Source organism: Hemiscyllium ocellatum, chromosome 12 (genome assembly GCF_020745735.1).
Source record: "Hemiscyllium ocellatum isolate sHemOce1 chromosome 12, sHemOce1.pat.X.cur, whole genome shotgun sequence".
Classification (NCBI taxonomy): Eukaryota; Metazoa; Chordata; class Chondrichthyes; order Orectolobiformes; family Hemiscylliidae; genus Hemiscyllium; species Hemiscyllium ocellatum.
In genome coordinates, this window is record NC_083412.1 from 58009758 (window position 1) to 58034763 (window position 25006).

The 25006-nt window shown below is 41.1% G+C and overlaps 1 protein-coding gene across 5 annotated transcripts in view; it reads left to right on the forward strand.

The window, feature by feature from the left end:
• The first annotated feature begins 449 nt into the window (after positions 1–449).
• The window catches only part of mab21l3 (mab-21-like 3), a 51004-nt gene continuing 26447 nt past the window's right edge, over positions 450–25006 (forward strand). Inside the window, exons 1-4 of one of the 5 annotated variants that reach the window (XM_060833070.1) lie at positions 450–539; positions 1226–1395; positions 6175–6315; positions 22984–23275. In XM_060833070.1, coding sequence (XP_060689053.1) covers positions 1348–1395; positions 6175–6315; positions 22984–23275 — 481 coding nt within the window. In that variant the 5' untranslated portion in view covers positions 450–539; positions 1226–1347. The other 4 variants (XM_060833069.1, XM_060833072.1, XM_060833071.1 and 1 more) reach the window with 4 other exon arrangements.

The window sequence follows — 25006 nt, forward strand, 5'->3', positions numbered from 1 at the left end:
GCTGAGAGAGACTCTCTTCTCACTCCTGCTGTTTCAGTTGGACCTCCCTTTGATCCATGCTTCTCCTAGAATTCTCTCTTTTCTTTCCTTTTCTGCATCTCTTCCTTTTCTTTTACTTCCCACCAGTTTTCGCTTTCCTGGAATGCACTTTCCTTTTTTTTTGCTTTTGGAATTCTCACTCTGTGTCTCTCATATTAATTCTTCTATTGAATACCTTCAGCTAGCTAGTTCATCACCCATTTTTGCAATTTCTAGCTTTTTGAGGAGAACCACGACTCTAAATACATTACCTAGCTACCCCTTTTAATATTTCCAAGGAGACAGGTTTTAATTGTTTGAAAATTATTCTATATGCGTCTACAAAAGCTTTAAAATCAAATGTGAATGGTTTAACACTTTAGTACTGGTCTAGTCTAAATCTGCACCTAGTCACGGCCGGGATGGACAGTTCCCGTTGACTGCCTGTAGCTCGGCGACTGGTTGAAATGTGTCGCCGGCGCTAGGACCTCGTGGAACTTTATAGACAAGGAAGTGAAAGGGTGAGGCGATTGCAGGGAGAGGCTGGAGTGTTTGTTATTTGTGGATGTCCGAGTAGCAGCAGAGAATAGTTGCTATCTACACGGTTTACGGTAAATCTGCATTTGACCGACTTGTATAACTAAACAGGGATAATTAAACAGTGAAAGGCTGGAAGCTAGAGAAACGTTTGATCAAGAAAAAGAGAGCAGGATCACTATAATAAATGAAGAGGACGTCTTGAAAAGTGGAAATGAAAGAAGTATACTTACAAATTTAAAGATAAATGGAGAAGACCAAAATTTAGAATTATTAGAGGGAAACAGTAATATACTGATGGGAAATAATAAGTTGGAGGGAGCGAAAAAAATGTGGATAACAAGTTGAAGACAGAAAGAGAAAGGGACGGGGAGGGAAGCGGTGAAAACTATAAAAATAGTGGCGACAGAAAAACCTCAAACGAACAGATGAGGCGTAGAGGGCTCAAGTCAAACACTGGACAGAAGGAAAAGGTCATAGTGCATTTTGTTTTTTTCCGTTGCAGGCATAAATGGAAGAGATAGGGAAAACTCCAAAATTGTGAGGGAGGAGGAAATAATTGTAGTTACAGAGCAATTCGAAATCCCTGCAATTTTATTACGGAGGACTCTATAGGAATAGGAAAATGGGCGTGAGAAATTGTAACAGTTTGAGACTTTTTTTTCTAAAGGAAGAGTCAACGAATGAACAGTTCGATGGGACGACGGGGATTTAACCACAAGAACACAATCGGGGTTTATAACTGAATAGCAGGACAAGCAGAGGGAAAACAAGTGAAGAGCTCTGACTGAAATGGTCGAATTTACAGAAGAGGATCTGGTCTTTTACCTACTGAATCAGGTTGGTGGAGATTGTGTGAAATGAAATACAATGCAGTCAACGCCAGGGAGTATCAACACCATTCATATTTAAAAAAAACATTTGTTAGTAGCAAGAAAGCCTAAATTAATTACTGACGCGATTATTTAGATTTATGACTGACATTTTCACCCTCCACCTGCTGAGTTTCCATCCATCAGAACTGTTCTGATATTTTTAGTGTACCTTTTTGGAAGTGTGTCCTTCCAGGCTGAGTCCTTGTTTGTAGTTTTTCTTCATATTTCACTACAAATTTGTAACATCATAATCAAATAGGATTTATCTTCTCGAATCGCAGTTTACATTCAACAGAGACAAAAATCTCAAGAAACTTCACAGTAGTGTAGTCGGATCAAAACTGACAACGTGCAGCCAAAACAACCTGGCCAAAGAGTTTTGAGAAGCATCTCAGAGAAAGAGGCAAAGGTGGAGAGGTTTAGGGAAGGAATATCAAAGCTTAGAGGCTGATGGCATGACTACCAACAGAGGCAGAATGAGAATGCATGCAAGAGGCCAGATGTGGGAGGATTGCAATGTTTTTGGAGGCTTGTAGGGGGAGGACAGCGGGAGGGGTGATGTCATGGAGGGATCTGAACAGGACCATGGTAATGTCAGCTAGCTTGGATGATTGACCAATGGTATTTGATGCACGTTAGGATCTGGATAGAGGAGTATATGATAGATTATAAGTGTATAAAGGGTGGAAGATGGGATGCTGATCGTAAGCATGTTGGAGTAATTAGCCTGGAGCTAACAAAAGTCCAGGTGACAATTTAATTATGAAGGTGGAAGTAGGTTGTCTTGTTGATGTGGAGGATTTCAGCTTAGCAGCTCATTACAGGGGCAAAGAAAATATTGAGGCAGCAAACAACCTGCTTCAGTCAAAAACTGTGGCAAGGCAGGGGAGTATCAATAATTGGAAGAGAGTTTGTCAAAGGAACTGAAGGTGATGGCTTTGGCCTTCCTAATGCTTAATTGGTAGAAGTTTCAACTCCTCCAATGCTAGGTCAAATCTGTCACCTGCGCCAACACATTTTGCCCCTCCCATACTAAAACCATCTTCACTTACAGGATCCTTATCCCTTTATTCCTTTCCCATTCATGTGTTCATCCAGGTGTTTCTTGAATGCTGCTATTGTGTCTGCTTCCACCATCTCCTCTGGTAGTGCATTCCAGACAGTAGATGAAATAAAGGTAGGAAATTGGAGAGGTTATGAATAGATCCTAGGGATCTCCAGAGATAATGCTGTTGGAGCAGCAAGAGACCATACTCAAGATGTTTCTGGTGACTGGATAAATAAGATTGGTGTTTCTATTTGTATGGAAGAACATAATTAGGTGCCAGCCATATAAGATAGCTCACAAAAAATACAATGGGGAATTCAGAAGTCTCAGCATTACACAAACAAGTGGTGAAAACAGATTCTTGATGAGCAAGAGTATGAAAGATCAACAGAGGTAGACATTAACCAAGTCAGCCATGATCTTATGAAATAGCAGATTCAAAGGGTGGAGTGATTTATTCTTGTTCTTAATTTGTATATTTGGATGTGGAATTGGCGGAGTGGTTGAAATGAAAAGTTTAGAATACATATAAGGGAGAAGGGAAGAGAGGGTTATGTTGCTCAACTAGAGCATTATCCATTGGAATAGACCACATAACCTGTCAAAAATAATTGGAGAAAGAAATAGCACTTCCATTCAGCCAGGCAGTAGAAAAGAGGCATAACCTTACTCACTGAGTGAGAGGCTCCAGACTGGTCAAGAAGGATGAAGGAGAATAGTCCAAAGGTAAACAAGAAATACTAGTAAGTGAACGTACTGATTACACTGACACTTCATTTTGAAGTATACAAGATGAATTGGATCAGTATGTCTCATTCACCGGTTTTACTGGCTTTTCCTTCTGGGAGTGTAGTGCTATGTGTGACTTTACTCCAGGCCATTGCACTACTGTGGCAGGAGCAAAAACTTGATCAGAGAAATTCAGTTTTAAGTCACAGGAAAGATTGACACTCCTAGGTAGTAACCTTAGAACTGGACATTAACAACTGCTCCATCTCAAGATGGGGAGAAGAAATCTACACTTGTAATATTCAGCGACATTTTCTCAAATCTGGGAGACAAAACTAATGTTTTTTTTAAATTAATATTGAATTACTGTGGATAGTGTGACCATTCCACACACGTGTTTTGGTAACAAAGGCTTCTCAAACACTCTCCCTAATCTTTGTCAGTTTTCTCCTCATGTGTCCACATTTATATGTTTTGTCAAAACCTCTCTCTTTTGGAAATTTTCTAACTCTTCAGGAACTGTTTTTTCACCTTTGATCAAAATGCCTTTGATAATTTTACTGAGTTAACTGTGCTATGGATCCTGAAAATGCTTTATGTAAACACGGGCCAAGTTGGAACTCTCTCTCTGTCTCTCTCTCTCTCTCTCTCTCTTGTTCTGGGATACCAGTATGATTTATAATTGTGGCTGACATTACTTAGTTTTTGAAGGTGGTCAATGGATTGTTGATTTGTTGGGGTCCTCACGGATGGAAGTACCTATATCATGTTCTTTCTTACTGGCTGACTGTAAAATTCAATGGAATAAACCATGAAGACTTTCATTGGGTGTGGAGTAGAGGCTGTGAGAATGATAAGAGGAATCAAGATTTTGAATTTTATCTTTTTTCTCCACTGCTAATTGAATGCAAGTAAGTTTGCTTATCTTGTTAAACAAGAACTGTGATGTAGCTCATTAAAAGTAAAATTGTTAATAATGTCCATATTGACTCAATTTTATTGTTGCCATTCCAGTTAAATAGATTTGTTGCTTGGAGCTTATTAAGATTTAAACAATATTAGAATATAGAATACAGGTATTTTTGATTTCAGTGCATGGGCAGTCATTAATTGGTTTTGTACATTGAAAATGAGGTGGTCAATCTGCTACAGTATTGCCTAGATGGTAAGAAAATGTTCCCCTTGTCTCCAACTGCCTGCCTGCCGAAAACACTTTGTTGAACTAACTTTTTTTTGTATTTGTTTTGTTTGCAAAACTCAGGAACCTTTCATCAGCTTCTGGTCCAATTACTGGAATGTTTCTCTATGTCTTATCAGTGAAATAAACTTCAAATCATCCAAAATGTTATTGAATCTAGCTTTCGCCATTTGACTTCCTATATACTTCCATCATCCCATGTTCTGCAAGCCTTTTGTTTCCCAATGCCCAAGTGAAGTAAATGGTGTCAAATACAACACTGTTCTTGCTGAATTTACTTTAATAAACAACACTTTCTATCCTGCATATGTGTAAAGATTATTTAATCCTTTAAAGCCAGACTTATTTTTGTCCTCTGCTCCACAATTATGGCTGCAACTTCGTCAGTACACTTTTGTTCAGTTCTCTCCAGTTACCACCTCCCTCCCTGCTTTCAAAACACTTATCAGCTCTGAAACAAACACGGAGGATGCTGGAGAAACTCAGCAGGTCTGGCAGATATGTGGAGAGAGACACAAAGTTCATGTTTTGAGTCCAATAATGCTCAGGTCTTTGATCCCACACCTAAATCCCTTCCATTGTAGTCTTTCTCTCATTGGGTTGTTATCCTCAGTTTTGGCAAATATTAGAAACATTTTCCTGCATATTGAGAGTGCTTTTAAAATTCAATTTATATTTATGATGTTGGTATTTGAGCAAATAATGAAACTATTTAAATTGAAAGATGCAGCTCCAAAGAATCTCTCACTGATTAGTTTAATAATGACTAATTCATTGTTAATGTGTAAGTAAAGTGTAACTTTGACACAGAGATGTGTACCTGCATTGGGAACTTAAATAAAATGTGTTAAATTGAACTGTCAATAGTAACTTATTCATAACATAAATGGAACCAAGTTGAGCAGCTCCTGAGGCAGCAGGTTACTCTGCTAGGCTGCACTGCCCAGTACATCACAATCATGTTGGCAGAAGCATATGAAATGGTGAGAATGTTTGTTTGTCTCTGATTTTAGAAAACGAACAGCACTTTTTTCTAACAATGCATCGTTTGAGTTAAAAGCTACTGTTAATTGTGTTTATTGCGTGGGATCCTTCAACACCTGAAAGTGAGGGAGTTCCAATACACACCTATAGCTGGAATTTTCTGTCCTCCCAATGTATTTTTCTAATTTTTGTCTTTTGAATGTTGCCTACTGGTAGTCAGGAAGTGCAATGGCATGGTAAGATAGTAGTTTTGTTTTGTTTTCTGATACTGGCAGAAAAGTTTTTGCGGTCTGTGTAGGTGTGCACCTCAAGATTGTCGTCAATTAGCCCAAAGATTCTATCCAGATTAATCATTTATAGCATGGGTAATTTTACACCACTGAGGTGAGACTAGAGCTAAAGCAGTTGGGACAGAGTACAGTAGGTTAAATGTACATTTGGCCTATGTCTAATTTGGGATGACTTATTTGGGTGTGGAAAGCAGGCTTATAGCAAATCCCCTGCTATTACTTGGCTTGAGTACATTTTTGTGATTTTCTTTGTAATTGCATTGTATTCTGTGATAACAATCTGTTTGTTGTAATTGTTATCAGCCAGGATAAAGTCATAAAATGGTGGTCTAACTTGTTTAAAATGTAAGATGTGACAACACAATATGAAGACAATTGATTCAAGGGATCATATTTAGTTTATGTCTAAAATATGTGCAGTAGCATTCTTAACTCACTCATTTGGCACCTTGTTCAGAAAAGTGCTAGGTTTGACTTAACAAATGTAATCGTTAGGTGGATCTGCGTCGTCGGCAAGTTTCAAAGACTGAAGAAGAAGTTTATGCCATAGTTCAAGAACTGACTTCCGCGATCAGTGCAGAGGATAGCCGCTTTCAGCCCATTTCTCATTCCGGAATTAACAATGAGAACATTAAGGTAATATCTCGGTTAGAATCTCTGCTCGCTTATGAAGTTCCATTAATTTTAACAGTTCGTATTGAAGTTATATTTTAAAGCTTTTACAGAGCATCACATCAATAGCAAGTTGAATCCCAAAGAAGCTTAATCTGTTAACCATCTTTGCATATACTTATTTAAGTTGTTGAAGTTAGCTTACAGAATTTTAAAGATTGTAATGTCTATTTCTTTGTATTTTAAGCGATAATTATGTGTTAACAAGGTTATTCTTTAGATCCATGACGTCAGTTAGCACAAAGTAACTGACTCAGTTACTTTGTGCTAGAAACAGTTTTCATTTTTTGGAAAGGACACAGAAGAATCACCAGTTCATTGGACCCTATTTACACTTGAGAATAGAAGCCATGTGCCCCACAATTAGCTGCTGGATTTAATTTGAGGACAGCCCATGACCCAAACAGAATTAGCCTCATTTGAGAGGAGACTTTAGTAGTTTTTAAACTGGTAACTCAGTGGCTTGATGCAGGAAATCATTCCATCATGGAGCAAGTGAAAAATGAACTTGGTATTCTGCCTGATTCTTAATTGATCATGAAAAGACATTATGATATCTGTGAGGAAGATAATGGAATTCAACCATACCAGTAAAGAAATTGTTGGTTAAAAGATCAATTTATGGAAGTAGCATACTGAGATTTGATTTAAATGGACAATGAAATGTTTAAAGAGATATGGGTACTCTTCTATATATGGATCTCCACACAGTGCTGAAACAGTATAGATGCCTTGTGTTGTATATTCTCATATGATTGCTGTTAGAGTTGGCACATGGTTCTATCAGTATATGTTACCATGTAAAGGATGTTGCAGTTTGCTGCCACCAACCCTCTTTTGTCTTGGGCTTATTTGCTGATTAATGGTACAGGATACACTATTGTCGATAGAAATGGCACTATTCGGAGAGATCACCAAGTTTTACTGCATGATAGCATTTTGTACAACTGCAACTAGTCAGGCATAATTCAGAAGGCATTGGGGAACAGGTACAGGTACATCTATTCCATCTGAAAGCTTCTTGCTGCTACTCAAGTACCAGACTGGCAGGCAATGCTGATCCCCAGGTCAACAGCAACTGGCAACCTGGAATTTGACTGGTAAATCCTGTACTGCATCTTTTACAAGCCTGGATTGAATGTTTAACTGGGTTAATTGACTACCCACCACGTGTGGAAAGTCACTGTACTTCTTCCATATGGCCCTGCCTCCTGTGCCCCCACCCCCGTGTAGCAGATTGATGGTGGGGAACAGGAACGCAGGCAATGGTGCTAATTTTAGAAGCTGCCTATCTCAATAGTGGCCCCAAAAGCTAAAAATTGAGGCCCCAGTCTTTATGGACCTGCTGTTGCAATTCTTCACTTTGAAACTCTAGAATTTAAACAGGTTAATTATTTGCCAAGTTCTGTAATAGTCTGCGATCATGGCCACTTCGCATTAATTTAGATACTTAGTGTAAGGTTGGGATGTCTTCCTTGTTTCAGGTGAGTTTAGCATTACATTAGCCCTGTAATGTTCTGCTTCATAACCTATACAAGTCTCCACAATGAACACCAATTAGTTCCACATCATCCTACAGTGTTCCTGCCCACTCTAAGTACATTGAAACATTCCTTCTATTCTGCATAACTTAAACTGGAACATGACAACTTCTTGACACTGTTATAAAACCCTTCTTCCTACATCATTTAATATAAGGAATTATACTCTATGTTGAGATATGAAAGCAAAGACTTTCAGATCATTCCGTGTTGTGATACACTTAGATTTCTGTCGCTAAATGAGTGTGGAGAAATGGTTTCTCTCCACTGTATTCATTATTTTGAAGTACCATCAATAATTTATTGGAATTTGTGCCATCTCTTTATTGTGTATTTCTGTTTGGATTACGCAATTGAGTTTTACAGTTTAATTTCCCCAATGCAAAAAGAGAAAGCAGGTCTGGCAGCATCCGTGCCAAGAAAGCAGAGTCAACATTTCGGGTCCAGTGACCCCCCCCCCCCCCCCCACTTCTTTGTCCAGTTTGCCCTGACTCTCAGGGCAAACTGGACTCTCCCTGGCTCTCCCTTTGCAAATGTTGTTTCTGTCCTTATTCTGATGTGTGAGTCCAGTCTTAAGCTGTGTGGAGCCAATGAACATCCTGTCTGCAACCACCCACATGTTCCCTCTGATAAATAATTTGTATTCTTTCTGAAATGAATCTTGGGCAAAAGAAGCCTTGTCTCCAGGATGGAGGGAATAGTTTTACTCCAAAGAATAGCTCGGCCTAGGGGTGGATCATTGCAACAGAGTTTTGGAAGGGTTAGAAGAAAGAAGATGCATTAGGTGATCTCTTTATTTTTCTGCCAGAATATATTTGCAAATGAAAATGAGATTTGTGTGTCACTTCAGCTTTCATAGGCATTATGACTAAGTTCTGTGGGAGGGAATCTGGGAGAACTTTTGCAAACAGCCTGATAATCAATACATAAAGTAGTGTGAATAATTAGTTTGTTATACACTTGTGAGTTTCAAAGTGAAAATCTGATCTATCCGTTTAAAGTCAATCATATTTTGTGTGCTAAGTGAGTCTTTCACTATCAACATAAATAAGCTTTTAAAAAATTGTGACTTTGCCAAAAGCAAGAACAAAGGCATTCTTTTTCATTATCAATATCTTAAATGGTGAGAACGAAAGGAAAAGGAAAAACCAACAAAAGTACTGCAATTCTCGAACCATGACTTTCTTCTCCTTGGAGGTGGTGGATAGAGTAAATACTTATGTGGGCTGACCCCAGAGGGATACACCGCCTCAACAATAATGCTGTAGATGAGCAGGTAACCTTCTGGATCTGCAATAATTAATGTCTTTAAGTGGACAATTAAAACCCATTCAAGGGCTATATATCACCACTAGTCACCAGTGGAAACCAGGATAAGGGGGGGACAGGGGAAGGAAGTCTCCTTTCACTCCCAACGTGAAAGCAGTTGGGGCAACAGTGGGATTTGGAAGGGATTGTGGGTGCTTATAGATCTGAAAGTTTTCTTTTTTCCAAACTTAGATTGATTTAAATGAGTTGTAGAGCTGAACAGTACAGGAACAGAACCTTTGGTCAGACATCAGATAGTGCTGGCTGCTTGGTGGGCCAAATAATGTTCTCCTGTGCTACTCTCTCTCAGTTACCTTCAACCACAAATTAAAGTGCGGAGCAGTACAGACTGAGGAACCAGGCGACTTCATCTCCCTAAAAACAGGTCTTAAGCACAAAGTAAATGGCAGCTTTTCTTTCAATTATTGAAAATGTGAGTGTTACAAAAAGTCAGAAATCAGTTGTACCACAGGTACAAAACACATTCAAGTGAAAGAAGCTCAGAGTACTTAGCTGATCATTGGCTAGAATCAAATCATTAACATGCCTTAAAATAAATATTTAGCTGGATTGACTGCATGTGATGAAAGTAAACATTCACCGTAAAAACAGTTCAAAAGATGACAGATGTGGATAAAGAACAATTTTTGAGAGAGAAATGTTTACTACAAAGGAAATATTAAAATAAAAGGGGGTCAAAATCAAATAACTTCACATGGAAAGAGAAGAGAAGTACAAGATAAAGTGAAAGATAAAACATTATTAGCAAAACAAAGTAATGGGGGTGAAGCTACAAATATTATAAACTGAAATTGAGTTAAAGAAAAAATTATTCTTCCTTGGATTTTGGAAACTGTTGTGTAACCAATTTGAGTTGGTACAGTACCTGCTGAAATGAAACTTTCTGCAGTGTAGCTGGTGTGATATTTCCATTAGTTTCTCCTATCCCTTCCCCGAGGGTGATTGTACGTTTGACACCTCGCCATGTTCCAGCTAAATAATTATTTTCAAGCATGATAGAAGCAATGGGTTTCTAGCTAATTATCTCTCAAGATACTTTGACCCTCCGATTAGCTCTTTTCAGCTGAGTGCATTTGACGTCTATAGTAGCATTGACTCCTAAGCACTTTTCTTAGAACCAGTTTGGTTTGAAATAAATCAAAATCTTCTCGAACAGGTCAGCTAACCCGGTACATTCCTTCTGTGCTGGTTGTTGGCTGCTACCGTAATTATTTAAGGTTTTGCATGAGCATTTTCAAATGGGAGCCCACTTGTAAAATGTTTTGCCCGTGGATAAATGAGGAACACTGCATATGAACAATTAAGGTTTTTTTTAGAAAAATGCTACTATTGATGTCACAAAACCTCTTTCAGCCTCTTTACAGTCCAGCTGAGTCCCATGGTAGTCCCCATCTCCCGTTTTTATTTAAACACTCATTTTGTCTTATTTCCACAGAGGAACTGTGTACATTTCCGTCTTTATATTACTTACTGTACATTTTTTACAGCTCAATCCCTAAAAAGGCTTGGGCATCAACACAAGGGAGGGTATGAGGGCAGTTTATTCCATCACCTACCTACGGCCTGTCATTCTCACTACAAACTCATACATTCTTTCCTTTCTTGCTCGTTACACATGAGTAATATTCTACTCTTGTTTTCTAACCACTGGGTATTCTAGAATGGGCTGCTGTTGGGGAGCAGTTTCTCGTGGATGAGTCAGGTTCCTGTTTAAAGGGGAGCACATCACTTATTGGGAAGTTAAGTTCCCTTGTGGCTTCTTTTGCTTCACAGTTATTGGAAGAAATTAAAAATGAGTGACCGTCACAACACCATTTTTTTTTAAGTGTCACTTGAAGTACTTCAGGTAAAAGGGGGAATCTCCATTTGGCAACAGAGGTTAGAGTTATAAAGACGTGGCAAGAGATTTTAGAGTCTGGCAGGACCTGGATATAGTGCAGAAATGCTTTAGTGACTTCATGAGAGTAGTGAGGGTGAGTATTGCTCTTTATTCCCCTCTGCAACACATGGTTACGGTCTTTCGTTCCCTCCCGTAGCAGTCAATAAATCACTTCCTTTCAATTTTTTTTTCACCATCCAGGACAAGGCTGCATACTACAGCCTGCCCTTCTCATTACTCACTCACTCTTCTCATCTTTGCTCCTTACTCATTAGCAATGTTCTTATCTCATTGTCTAACCAATGGGTAATCAACAATTTCTCACATCCCACTCCACATACTTAACACCTCCCCATCCTGATTGTACTTTATATCATCTCCTGTTTAATAGATGCACTACCTCACATTTCCACACTGACTCTTTAGTAGTCACACTCAAACACTTGCAGTTCCTTGCTGCCAGGTAAATACCATTATCATGAGAGGAACAGAATTCTGGAAGAACTGCATAATCTCATGTAGAGAAATTTGGAGCAACAAACCATAGGAATTTGAGAACCTCTCTGAATTCTGATACATTGGGACCTCAAGGCCTTTGAACTTGACTCACGAACCAAGGTCTCCTGATGATAACCTCTTCAGTAACCATTGAAAAATTCACTCTCAGCCAATACACACTTCACATTAATCTTCTCCAAGCATGCATCCACTGTCCTAATGCCAATGTAAATCACCCTCTTTCTCCATGTCTCTTTAACAGTGAAGCTGTAAAAAGCAGAGGCTTGTAGAGAGAAGATGCTTTTGGGGAGGCAGTGTCACAAGCTTCCTCGCTGCCATTAGAATAAGCCAGAACGATCTGCATGTGGTGCCATGCCCAGTATTAGTAAGCAATTAGCTGTGGTAACAGAACCTGTTAGATATCTTTTACGCTCTGAAAATGCAAAGAAAATCTAAAGAGGCTAAACTGACACACCGTAGCCTTAAGTTTTCTCCCTTGGCCACTGAAATAAAAATAGAACTGCTCTGCTGCCCAGAAGTGTTAAATAAGCCCAAAATTTCCTTAATGCATCCATGTTAAATATTAAAGGCTTCTATGCTGTTTGCATGTTCTATAGGTGGTATCGCACTATAAAACTAGCTGGAGTAACAGGATTTTTTTGTCCTAATTTGGCTCACTGTACTTCATAAGTACACAAGTACATAAAGTACTTCATAAACTTGTAAGAAAGCGAGGTAAACATGCCGGCCTGCTAGTAAGACTGAGACGACATCCCCACCCCCCACCCCCCCTTTCCCAGCTTACTCCTAGCAATGCACAATCTCTGGAGAGCAAGATGGACAAACTCAGATCATGGCTCAGGTTCCAGTGTGAACTGCGGGACTGCTGCACACTCTGCTTCACAGAAACCTGGCTCAACCCATCCATTTCCAACTGTACACTTCAGGCTGATGGTTTTTCTATCTGTCATATGGACCGTACAGCATCCTCAGGTAAAAGAAAGGGTGGAGGGGTTTGCCTTTTAATCAACAACCTGTGGTACATGGACATTGCAATCCTGGACAGCCATTGCTCCCCAAACCTTGAACTCCTCACCATCAAATGCTGCCCCTTCTATCTTCCACGGGAATTTCCCGCTGTTATACTAACTGCTGTGTACATACCGTCACAAGCAAAGGTTGAGGAAGCTCTGGATGTGCTGTACTCCACCACTAGGAGACAGAATAGTCCAAAGCCCTGTTTACTGTGGCTGGCGACTTCAATACAGAACCTCATCACCTCAGGAGATCCCCCACCCACAGCTTCCAATCTCATAGTCCGGGAACCCCGCACTGCCTAGTTTACCTCTCCTTCCCCAGATCCACAAGCCTGGCCGACCCATTGTCTCAGCATGCTCCTGCCCCACTGAACTCATCTCTACCTACCTCGACACTGTCCTATCCTCCCTAGTCCAGGAACTCCCCACATACGTTCGAGACCCCACCCACACCCTCCACCTCCTCCAAGACTTCTGTTTCCCTGGCCCCCAGTGCCTCATCTTCACCATGGATATCCAATCCCTCTACAGCTGCATCCGCCATGACCAGGGCCTCCAAGCTCTCCGTTTTTTCCTCTCCAGATGTTCCCAATAGTACCCTTCCACTGACACCCTCATTCGTTTGGCCGAACTGGTCCTCACCCTTAACAATTTCTCCTTCGAATGCTCCCACTTCCTCCAGCTCAAAGGGGTAGCCATGGCACCATGTATGGACCCCAGCTATGCCTGCCTCTTTGTTGGCTACATAGGACAGTTCATCTTCCGTAATTACACTGGCACCACTCTCCACCTCTTCCTCCGCTACATTGATGACTGCATTGGCGCCACCTCGTGCTCCCGCGAGGAGGTTGAGCAATTCATCAACTTCACCAACACATTCCACCCTGACCTCAAATTTACCTGGACCATCTCTGACACCTTCCTCCCCTTTCTGGACCTCTCTATCTCCATCAATGATGACCGACTTGACACTGACATTTTTTACAAACCCACCGACTCCCACAGCTACCTGGATTACATCTCCTCCCACCCTACCTCTTGCAAAAATGCCATCCCGTATTCTCAGGTCCTCTGCCTCTGCCGTATTTGCTCCCAGGTGGACCAGTTCCACCACAGAACACACCAGATGGCCTCCTCCTTTAGAGACCACAGTTTCCATTCCCACGTGGTTAAAGATGCCCTCCAACGCATCTCATCCACATCCCGCACCTCCGCCCTCAGACCCCACCCCTCCAACCATAACAAGGACAGAAAGCCCCTGGTGCTCCCCTTCCACCCTACAAACCTTTGCATAAACCAAATCATCTGCCGACATTTCTGCTACTTCCAAAAAGACCCCACCATCAGGGATATATTTCCCTCCCCACCTCTTTCCGCCTTCCCTGCGTGACTACCTGGTCAGGTCCACACTCCTCTACAACACACCCTCCCACCCTGGCACCTTCCCCTGCCACTGTATGAACTGTAAAACCTGCGCCCATACCTCCTCCCTCACCTCTAGCTGAGGCTCTAAAGGAGCCTTCCACATCCATCAAAGTTTTTCGCACATCCATTAATATCATTATTGTATCCGTTGCTCCCAATGCAGTCTCCTCTACATTGGGGAGACTGGGTGCCTCCTAGCAGAGCACTTTAGGGAACATCTCTGGGACACCTGCACCAATCAACCACACCACCCCTTGTCCCAACATTTCAACTCCCCCTCGCACTCTGCCGAGGACATGGAGGTCCTGGGCTTGCTTCACCGCTGCTCCCTCACCACCAGACGCCTGGAGGAAGAACGCCTCATCTTCCGCCTCGGAACACTTCAACCCCCGGGCATCAATGTGGACTTCAACAGTTTCCTCATTTCCCCTTCCCCCACCTCACCCTAGTTCCAAACTTTCAGCTCAGCACTGTCCCCATGACTTGTCCGGACTTGTCCTACCTGCCTATCTCCTTTTCCATCTATCCACTCCACCTTCTCCTCCCTGACCTATCACCTTCATCCCTTCCCCCACTCACCTATTGTACTCTATGCTACTTTCTCCCCACCCCCACCCTCCTCTAGTTTATCTCTCCACGCTTCAGGCTCTCTGCCTTTATTCCTGATGAAGAGCTTTTGCCCGAAACGTCGATTTCGCTGAAACTCTGCCTGAACTGCTGTGTTCTTCCAGCACCATTAATCCAGAATCTGGTTTCCAGCATCTGCAGTCATTGTTTTTACCTCATTGACTTCAATCAAGCCAATCTAAGGAAGGTGTTGCCCAAGTACCACCAGAACATTACCTGCCACACCAGGGCACGAACATTTAGGACCACTGCTACACCACTGTGAAAGATGCCTACCTCTGCATCCCCCGCCCAAAATTTCGGGAACTCTGTCCACAATGCCGTGTTTCTTCTCCGGACTTACAGGCAAAAGCTCAAGCAGGACACCCCCCTCGTGGATACAGGTCCAGTGCTGGTCGGAAGAGGTGGAGAATCAACTCCGGTGCAATCTGGAATCGGCTGATTGGGCCCTGTTCAAACAGGCCACAGGTACTTTGGACAAGTACATCACCACCATCACAGACTTCATCAGCAAGTGTGTGTGTGGAGGACTGCATACCAAGGAAATCAATCCAGGTGTTCCCCAACAGGAATCTCTGGATGAATCAGGACATACAGACCCTGCTAAAAACCAGGCATGAGGCCTTCACATCAGGAGACCCACTCAAATATAAGGAATCCAAATATGACCTTCGCACAGCCATTAAGCCAGCCAAGGACCAATACCGATCCAAACTAGAGACCCAGACAGACACCCAGCAACTATGGCAAGGACTGAATGACATCACAGGTTCTATAAAGAGACAGTGCAAGATAGCAGATGATGATATATCCCTCCCAGGTTGTTTCAACGCCTTCTATGCTTGATTTGAGCAGAATTTCGGTGGAGAGGTAACACCTATTCACTGCATCAGAGGTCAGATCAGTTTTCCTTCGTGTGAATCCAAGGCAAGCGATGGGACCAGATGGAGTACCACGCTGTGCATTTACAGCATGCACAGATCAACTGGCAGAGGACATCTTCAACCTCTCCCTGCAGCAGGCCACTGTCCCTGCCTGTTTCAAGAGGGCCAACATCATCCCTGTGCCTAAGAAGACTCATGCAGCATGTCTCGATGTATACCGTCCAATGGCCCTAACTTCGGTGGTCATGAAGTGCTTTGAAAGGCTGGTCATGGCGTTAATCAACTCCAACCTCCCCACTACTCTTGACCCACTCCAATTTGCCTATCGGACCAACAGATCAACGTCAGATGCCATATCACTTGCCCTTCACTCCTCCCTAGAATGTCTTGACACCAAGAACAGCTATGTGAGAATCCTACTCATTGACTACAGTTCAGCCTTCAACACTATTATCCCCTCGAGACTGATTACTAAACTTAGTGATCTTGGACTAAGCCCCACTCTCTGCAACTGGATCCTCGTTTCCTGACCCACAGGTCACAATCAGTGAAGGTTGGGGACAATATTTCATCCTCACTAACACTCAATACTGGAGACCCCGAGGGTGCATACTGAGCCACCTACTGTGCTCACTGTATACCCATGATTGTCTCACCAAATATCAGACTAATGCCATTTACAAGTTTACTGATGACACTACCATAGTCAGCTGAATCGCAAATGGCGACGAAACAGACTACAGACAGGAGGCGGAAGACCTGGAAAAATGGTGCACTGAGAACAACCTAGCGTTCAATGCTGGCAAAACCAAGGAACTCATTATTGATTTTCAGCGGGATGTTACTCATGCCCCCCTACACCATAACGGCACAGAGGTGGAAGAGTGGAGAGTGTCAAGCTCCTGGGAGTGGTCATCCACAACAAGATTTCTTGGACTCTTCATGTGGACGCACTGGTTACAAAGGCCCAACAACGTCTCTTCTTCCTAAGGCAGCTGAGGAAATTTGGCATGACGGTGAATACCCTTGCCAACTTTTATAGGAGCTCCATCAAGACCATTCTGTCTGGATGTATCACTACCTGGTATGGGAGCTGTACCATTCAAGATCAGAGACGGTTACAGAGAGTGGTGAACTCAGCCCAGACAATCACAAGGGCCAACCTCCTATCTATAGAATCCATCTACCAGGCCCGGTGTCAAGGAAAAGTCGCCAGCGCTCTTAAAGATCTATCCCACTTTGGCAATATTTTTGTTCAACCTCAACCATCGGGGAGAAGGTACAAAATCTTGAAGACACGCACCAGCCACTTTCGTAACAGTTTCGACCGTCCTGTTGTTAGAATACTGAATGGACTCGCAAACACTTAACATTCGCCTGTACCTGTGTTTTTGTTTTTGCCGTTGTTTACCTAATATTTACTATCTATGCGACCTAACTCTGTGATCTGCCTGTATTGCTCGCACTGTGCCTCGGTACAATAAATTCAATTCAACTCCACTCCAATTCAATTCAATTCAATTCAATTCAAGTTGGTGCTTGTGTAACTGCTGAGGTCCCACATTTAAAGAACTTTGAAGTTCCATTTTCAATAATCTGACAAAGGACAGTCAAAATGGAAGGGATGCCTAGGGTCTGATGCAGGGTGCATTGAAGGAGGTGAATGATTGACATCTTCAGATGTACTTGCATAATTACTAAATATTGGGTGAAGTTTGATCCCTCTCCAGGTTAACTAAGCAAACTAGGGGTGATGCTGCCTTGTAGCTATGTATTGTAATGAGCAATTTTACTACTGACTACACTTGCCCTCATTCCATCAAATAGGTGCTCAATTTGCAGGGGACACAAAACTGGGGAAATAATGTGAACCATGAGGAGAACAGTGATAGACTTCAAGAAGATGCAAACAGGCTGGTGGACTAAATATTTAAACTCACTAGGTAAAAATACAATAGTTGAGATGCTATAAAAAAGGTTTTGAGCACAGCCCAGACCATCACGGAAGCCAACCTCCCAATCCATGGACTCCTCAAAGTCCTGAAGAAGGGTTACTCCTGAAACGTTAACTTCTCCACTTCCTAATGTTACCTGGCTTGCTGTGTTCTTCCAGCCTCCTGCTTGTCTACCTTTGAATCTACCACCTGCATTTTTTTTGTCTTCAACCAAGTCAGTATCCAGTCTTGGGCTGACAATTGGCAAGCAACATCTGTGCCAAGCAATAATTAGCACCACAAAGAAATGATGCTAATTATCCCGTTGATATTCAATAGTATTACTATTACTGAATCCCCCTATATATATGGTATATATCCTAGGTGATACTGTTGACCAAAATTTGAACTGAACTTGCCAGGTAAGTATTATGGTTACAAGAGCAATTAAGAGGTTAAGGATCCTGCAGTGAATAATTCACTTCCTGACTCCTCAAAGTCATGTGTGTAATGAAATACTCCCACTTACCTCAATGCAGTTCCAATAACACTCAAGCTTGACACCATTCAGAATAAAGCCACCCACTTGATTGGCACCGCATCCACAAGCATCTACTCCTTTCACCACCAATGCTTAGTAGCAGCAGTGTGTACCATCTATAACATTGATTGCAGAAATTCACCCAAGGTTATTGGACAACACCTTCCAAACCCATGACTACTTCCATCTAGAAGGATAAGGGCAACAGTTACATAGAAGCACCACCACCTGCAAGTTCCTCTCTAAGCCACTCACCATCCTGACTTGGAAACATACCACCATTCCTTCACTCGCTGAGCCAAAATTCTGCAACTCCCTCCCTACTGCATTGTGGTACACATGCACCAAACGAACTTCAGCAGTTCAAAAAGACAGCTCATTACTATCTTCTCAAGGCTCACTCGAGATGGGCAATAAATACCGGCCCAGTCAGTGACACCCACATCCAATGACTACATTTTCTTTCAAAAAGATGTCTGCTAGAGAGGATCTGCAGCTATCCAATTCCAGTCTACATGACACTTTGAGCCATTGTCAGGGTGAGCAGCCTTCTTCCAGTTGATCAGACCTTTCTGCCATTATAAGAACTGCCAGGAGTCAGTTAAGTAGATGCTAAAGATTTGAGATGAGGGGAATTTCTCTGGAGTTGGGTCTCTACAATTGATAGCGCAGAGGAACAAGTTGAAATTTTATTTTGTGTGTTTTGAGATCATACTAATTGTCTTCCATATTTAGTTTGACTTGTTAAATTCCTTTTGTGTAATTAACTTCTGTTATTGTAAGAAATTTGCAGCCTGTTACAAACATGTCTTCATGACTAAGCACCACCGTAACTAATTAAATGAGAAAATGCTCAAGATCTATTATTCCACATTCCATTTGGGAATCTGACTCTTCCAGTAGTATCATCAGCTGGGACCATATCAAACTGCAGTAATATTTGAATTCAGATTGTTTGCATAAAACAATATTTTGGATTAAGTATTCCATTGATGTTATTTTTTTAAGGTCTCAGTGTTTTCAAGATGCCTTGTGTTCTCGATACTTTGCAATTTTTCTGGTTCTCTCTTTTAAATAATAGTCTGAGTTCACTTTTCTTTCTACAGGACATTATTTTATTGTTTTTTTTCTAGGACCAATTGGCTGTAGTGGCTAAATGGTCATCTATTCTAACAGGGAAGCGAGCCCAACATGCTTCTATCCAGGTACACATCATAATGATTCGCTCTTCCATATTGCATTCCAACACTTTTCCATTCCCCACTTCCCCAATTCATTTCCCAATGCATCATTACACCCTCCTGTCACTAGATATGTACCTTCTCTCCCTTGCTTATCCAACTCCAGATTCCACTGATATTTTCCAAGTTCAACCTATCGAATCAACTTTTAAAAATAATTTTCCGCCATTTTGCACAATAAACTAGTCACTTGTGTGAAACCGAAATATTTTAAATATATCATGTATCGTTTCTTCTGCCTCAGTAAAAATAATATTCTTTTACTTCCCAACATGCTTCTTTGTATGTTTTTGGGTGACAAACAAATGTTGTGAAGATTGTGCTTGGGAAAACCCCAAACATTTGTACACTGCTTCCATTGATGAATAGCTTGCTTGTGGATTTATGTTTCTTTGACAGTTTTGAAGTACAGTATTGTAAGTCTGTGTTTCATATGGTTTGGGACATCAAGCTAAACAGCCAGAAGTTCAATCTTCCTGCAACATTTCAGGTCTTATAAAACTCATTGACAGTAATGGTGTTAGTGCATGATTACAACATAATATTATTACTTTGTGAGAATAACTTGCTTGAATGTACTGGAACTTCTAAATTATTAGTTAATGCACAACTGTAGCAAGAATGGGATCAGAACAACCTACAAAGAAGTCCATAGCAAAACCATATTTTTATATTTTCAGTGCAGTGCTACTGCAGCTCCTACTCAGTATGTTCATCAGGCATTGACTCTGCTGACATTATTTTGACATAATACTGTATGGCACTGTTACATTAATATCACATGTTCAGCATGTGCCAGAGGCAAATGTGGCAAACACACTGCATGTGCTACAAGCAAATGGCAATGTGTGAAAGTCAAAGGGAAGCAGTTCTTAGTGGGGTGAAATGGGAGTACTGTCAGCGGATACTACCACGGTCAAGGGACTTGTCCAGTTCCAGTTTGGCCACTTTCAGGTACCAGAGTATGTCTGGACATTCAGTCATGGTCAGTCATACTGGTAAAGTGTAACTAGTGCAAGACTTACAGATAGTTCAGTTGGGGTGGTGTGGAGACGTCGGCTTGGCGGATGGATCAATTGGTTGTGGACTGAGTATCACATCTAAAGGGTGAAGGGGATGAATTTCATTTATGATTGTTTTACGCTCTTAAGCCAGAGACAATGAAATATTGTCTGATTTACTGCTTTCTGTTTGTATACTGCTGATCCTTCTTCTGACAGACAGAAGATGTTTTCCAAATTCTGGTCTGCTATTCCCATTTTTGAAGTATATCCATAATAAAATCCTCCTAAGTTAAATTCAAGATGACATTTATTAACAAAACATTCAAAATATAGGAGGATTGCCTTTTTACTCCATTCTCACCATCAAGAACTTGGGAAAAGTGAAGAGGACAGGAGAGGAGATATGTAAGAAATGACAAGATTTGGTAAATCACTTCAATGAGCTACACCTTCCCAGAAGTCTACTAATAGTTTCCTTGATGAGCTCACCACAGTAATGTTCCTTCTTGCAAGCAAAGTGTTGGCTTCTTTCTAATCAACAGCTCGAGGACAGAGGTAGAGGGTGTGCGACAGGCTGCTAATTCAGCATCGAGTCCTGCTCTCTCAAGTTCAACAGCAACTAGCATAGAATCACAGAGTTATATATTTAAATGATTCAACCAACTTCAGTCATGTGACAAGAACAGGCATTTCGGCTGTTGATCACCCATCTCGGTCGGCTAATTGGAAAGGCACTAAGCTATCAGTTTAGCTTTACCTCTGCTGTTAGTTTCTACAGCGAGCCACCAAGACACTTATAAAAGCACTAGCGCTCATTTAATATGGTGGCTCAGTATGTTTTCCTTTGTTGAATGCTGGCTGGGAGCAAATGCCTCATCTCTCAATTCTTTGTATCAGCTTCAGCCAGAATGACCATATAATGCAAGGGTTCAGAAGCTTTTGGAAATATAATCATGTGATCAGCCTCAACCATTTTATAATTGTCCATTTTTAAAAGGAACAGAATTTAAATATGAAAATAGAAGCGAATACAGTTTTCTTTGGGATTTCTCTTCATGTTCTCTGACCATGACATGAGACAAAGGAGGGCATTGAGTATGCTGGAAGAGAATGGAAAACAATTAATGTTGATATGCAAATAGCTGAAGTGGTGAGGTGTTCCGAGTGAATGAGTGAGTACATAAGTGCAGAGGGCAGGAAGAGTCAGAACTCATGAGGATGAGTAGGTGAGAGCTATTGAATGAGCATAACATATGCAAATAATGAGAGTTGCAGTCCATGAGACTTGGTGAGTTGTGTGCTTAGTGACAGAGTGAGTGGTTACCCTGTGGGTGTGAGGTAGAGGAGAAAAGATAGTGGAACTTACCCTTAGGGAGGACAAATTATTATTGACCTCCTTTCTGTACTTATGGCATCATTTACAATTTGGTTGTTTAAGGGCTTAGTGTGGTGGTGTGCAAGTAAGAGGACTGTACTGCCCTCTACCCCAGGTGCCCAGACCTCCAGGCTCCTGGATGTAAATTTGCTCGCTGAGCCGGAAGGTTTGTTTTCAGACGTTTTGTCACCATACTAGGTAACATCATCAGCGAGCCTCCAGTGAAGCGCTGGTGTTAGTGACCCAATTTCTATTTATGTGTTTAGGTTTCCTTAGGTTGGTGATGTCTTTCCCTGTGGTAATGTTAGTTTCTGTGGTGATGTCATTTCCTGTTCTTTTTCTTAGAGGGTGTTAAAGGCAGGTCCAAGTCGAGTGTTTGTTGGTAGAGTTCCAGTTGGAATGCATGGAATAATGGAAATTCCCCAACAGCCAGTTTACAAAATAATTGAGGTGAAGAGCAGAGGTTGTGTGAAAGAGGTCATTCTAAATGTTGGTGGACCGCACACCATGAATGTTTCTCACAAAGGACTTTGATTGAAAATGAAAAATTCCCCTATTAGCTGTATTTCGGTTATCATCAGTTGAACACACGATAAAGGATGCTACACCATTATATTCTTATTCTTAAAATTGGATCTCCTGAATCAGGTTATAATCAAATATACAATGATAATCAACACAATAAAGTACATTCACTTCTAAGTCGAAAACAATGACTACTTAAATGAGACTCCTTGAGATAGTAGTTGCTGTAACTTTATCACAGTCAAGAGTTAATGCCTGGTGAAGTGTAGAAAATTGATGAGAGAACATGTGAACAAGAAACTAGTTTCAGTGTGGAGAAGAATCATTTTAGTTTAGATGGTTCATTTTAGATAGTTCCAGTATACGCTCTCATTTGCCTCTGGTTTTAAAAAAAATCATTTTACTATACTGCAGGCACACATTGATCTAACTTTCCCTTCCAGTTTACACACTGCTATTCTCTGATTTAATTATAACTTTACTCCTCACAAACAAGATATTGATCATTAATGACATTGGTGTCATTTGCATTAGTGTTTTTGCCTGGAGTTGCTTCTGTCAGCTGTGCAGTCTGATGATCTGTTCCTGAACAGATCAGACATACTCATGCATACACAGGCAGATAATAATTATTAACTGAGAAATTTTACATGTGCTTTGCAATCATCATATGTTCACGATGTGGTTAATTACAAAGATGAAGGTTCTTTCACTGTGTGTTCAAATCTCCGTACTGACTATAATGCCTGAAAGGGAATGTTAGTGTCCAAATGGTGTTTTAATTTCTCTCAGGTTCAATCACCAACACAGTTTTTCATTATGGTTCCACTCCGAGGTCTATCAGCTTACACAGAACGGAAAGTTCGTCAGTGGCGCTATTATACCTTGACTGGTTCCAAACTCATCTCACCAGTTCAGGAGCCTGAGAAGTTGCATCAATGGTTGGAGGTGGACCAGTTCCTTAAGTCTACTCAGGAATGGCACCAGTCTGATGTGACTATTGAAGGGGATATTGTTCCTTCTAAAGTTGTTGCAATGTTTAAAGCTCTGCTTGAGAAACCACTCCAAGCCTCTAACTTTCATGGTAAGTAAAGGATCAGAACTATCAATATAATTTGAAACACAGGCTAAGACCCAGTGACCTTGAAAAAAGCTGCACAAAAGGTTTAACAATCTCTGTGTAGTTTCCCCTCTAATCTTGCTAGTTTAAAACCTGCTGCAAGTCAAAGAGATATCTTGGTGTGCTGCAGCAGCAGTGACATCAGCAAGCAGATGAGGAACATATTAAAAAGATGTATTCACACACAGAAAACAGAAAGGGCATCATGGTGGCTTAGTGATTCGGACTGCTGCCTCATAGTACCAGGGATCCTGAGTTTGATTCCAGCCTCAGGTGACTGCGTGTAGTTGTCATGTTTTTCCCGTATCTGCATGGATTTCCTCCACGTGCTCTGGTTTCCTCCCAGTGTCTAGAGATGTGCAGACTAGGTGGATTGGCCATGCTAAATTCCCCTGGTATCCAGAGGTGTGCAGGCTAGGTGGATTGGTCATTCTAAATTCCCCTAGTGTCCAGAGATGTGTAGGCTAGGTGGATTGGCCATGCTAAATTCCCCCAGTGTCCAGAGATGTGCAGGCTAGGTGAATTGGCCATGGGAAATGCAGGATGACAGGGATAGCATGGGGAGTGGGTCTGGGTAGGATGCAGTGTGGACTCGATGGGCTAAATTGCTTCCTTCCACACTAATGGTTCTATGATTTATGAAAGGTGAAGGCATTGATTCCCTTCACATTTAGTTTACTTTACAGATACTCAAATAAATGACTATGATTGTTTGAGATAGAAACTAAATAAAGATATCCTCGTAGAAAGGAATTTTTTAAAAAACATTTTACGCTGAAATTTTTCGCTATGCAGAAATTTGATATTCTGAAAATATAAAATTAGCTTTTCAAGATCGATAAATGTATTTAATTGCAATTATGAAATTAGTAGATTATTAAGTCTTATTCAATGAGGAATAACTTTTTCAAAGGACTTTACTGCAGAACTAACTTTTAGAAGTGGAAGTTTGTCAAATAATGATTGCAATGGTGATTGCAGTCTGTGGGAACCTCTGTTGAGAAGCATAGACTTATTGACAGAAACTTATGAATTTCTGTGTTAGTCTGTGCATGCACAGTTCAAAGTTGCTGTCATTCTCAGACCAACTAATATGTATGATTCTTTAAGATAAGTTAAGATTTTTAAGATTCAAAAAAATAATCAAACCTGCTCATCTGAAGTAAAAGTTGCTGATTGATGGCTAATGTATAGGTGGTATGGTCAATATAGATTGATTATTTTATGTAGACTGTACAAATGTTAGTCAAATGTACAATAACACTCAAGAATTTCAATAAAATCAGTTTGTCTAGATATTATCATATTGCTGTTCATGGGAGCTTGATAACTTATGTAATTTGGATGCTGCATTTCCCACATTTCAACAGGGGGTCCATAGAGTCAGAGTCATAGAGATGTACAGCATGGAAACAGACCCTTTGGTCCAACTTTTCCATGCCAACCAGATATCCTAAACTAATCCAGTCCCGTTTTCCAGCATTTGGCCCATATTCCTTTGAACTCTTCCTATTCAAATACCCATCCAGATGCCTTATAATTTTTGTAATTGTACCAACCTCCACAACTTCCTCTGGCAGCTCATTCCAAGTACCACCCTCTGCCTGAAAATGTTGCCCTTTAGATCCACTTCAAAAATATTGACGTAATCAGCGGTCATGAAAAGGACTATATAAATGTAAGGCTTTATTTTCC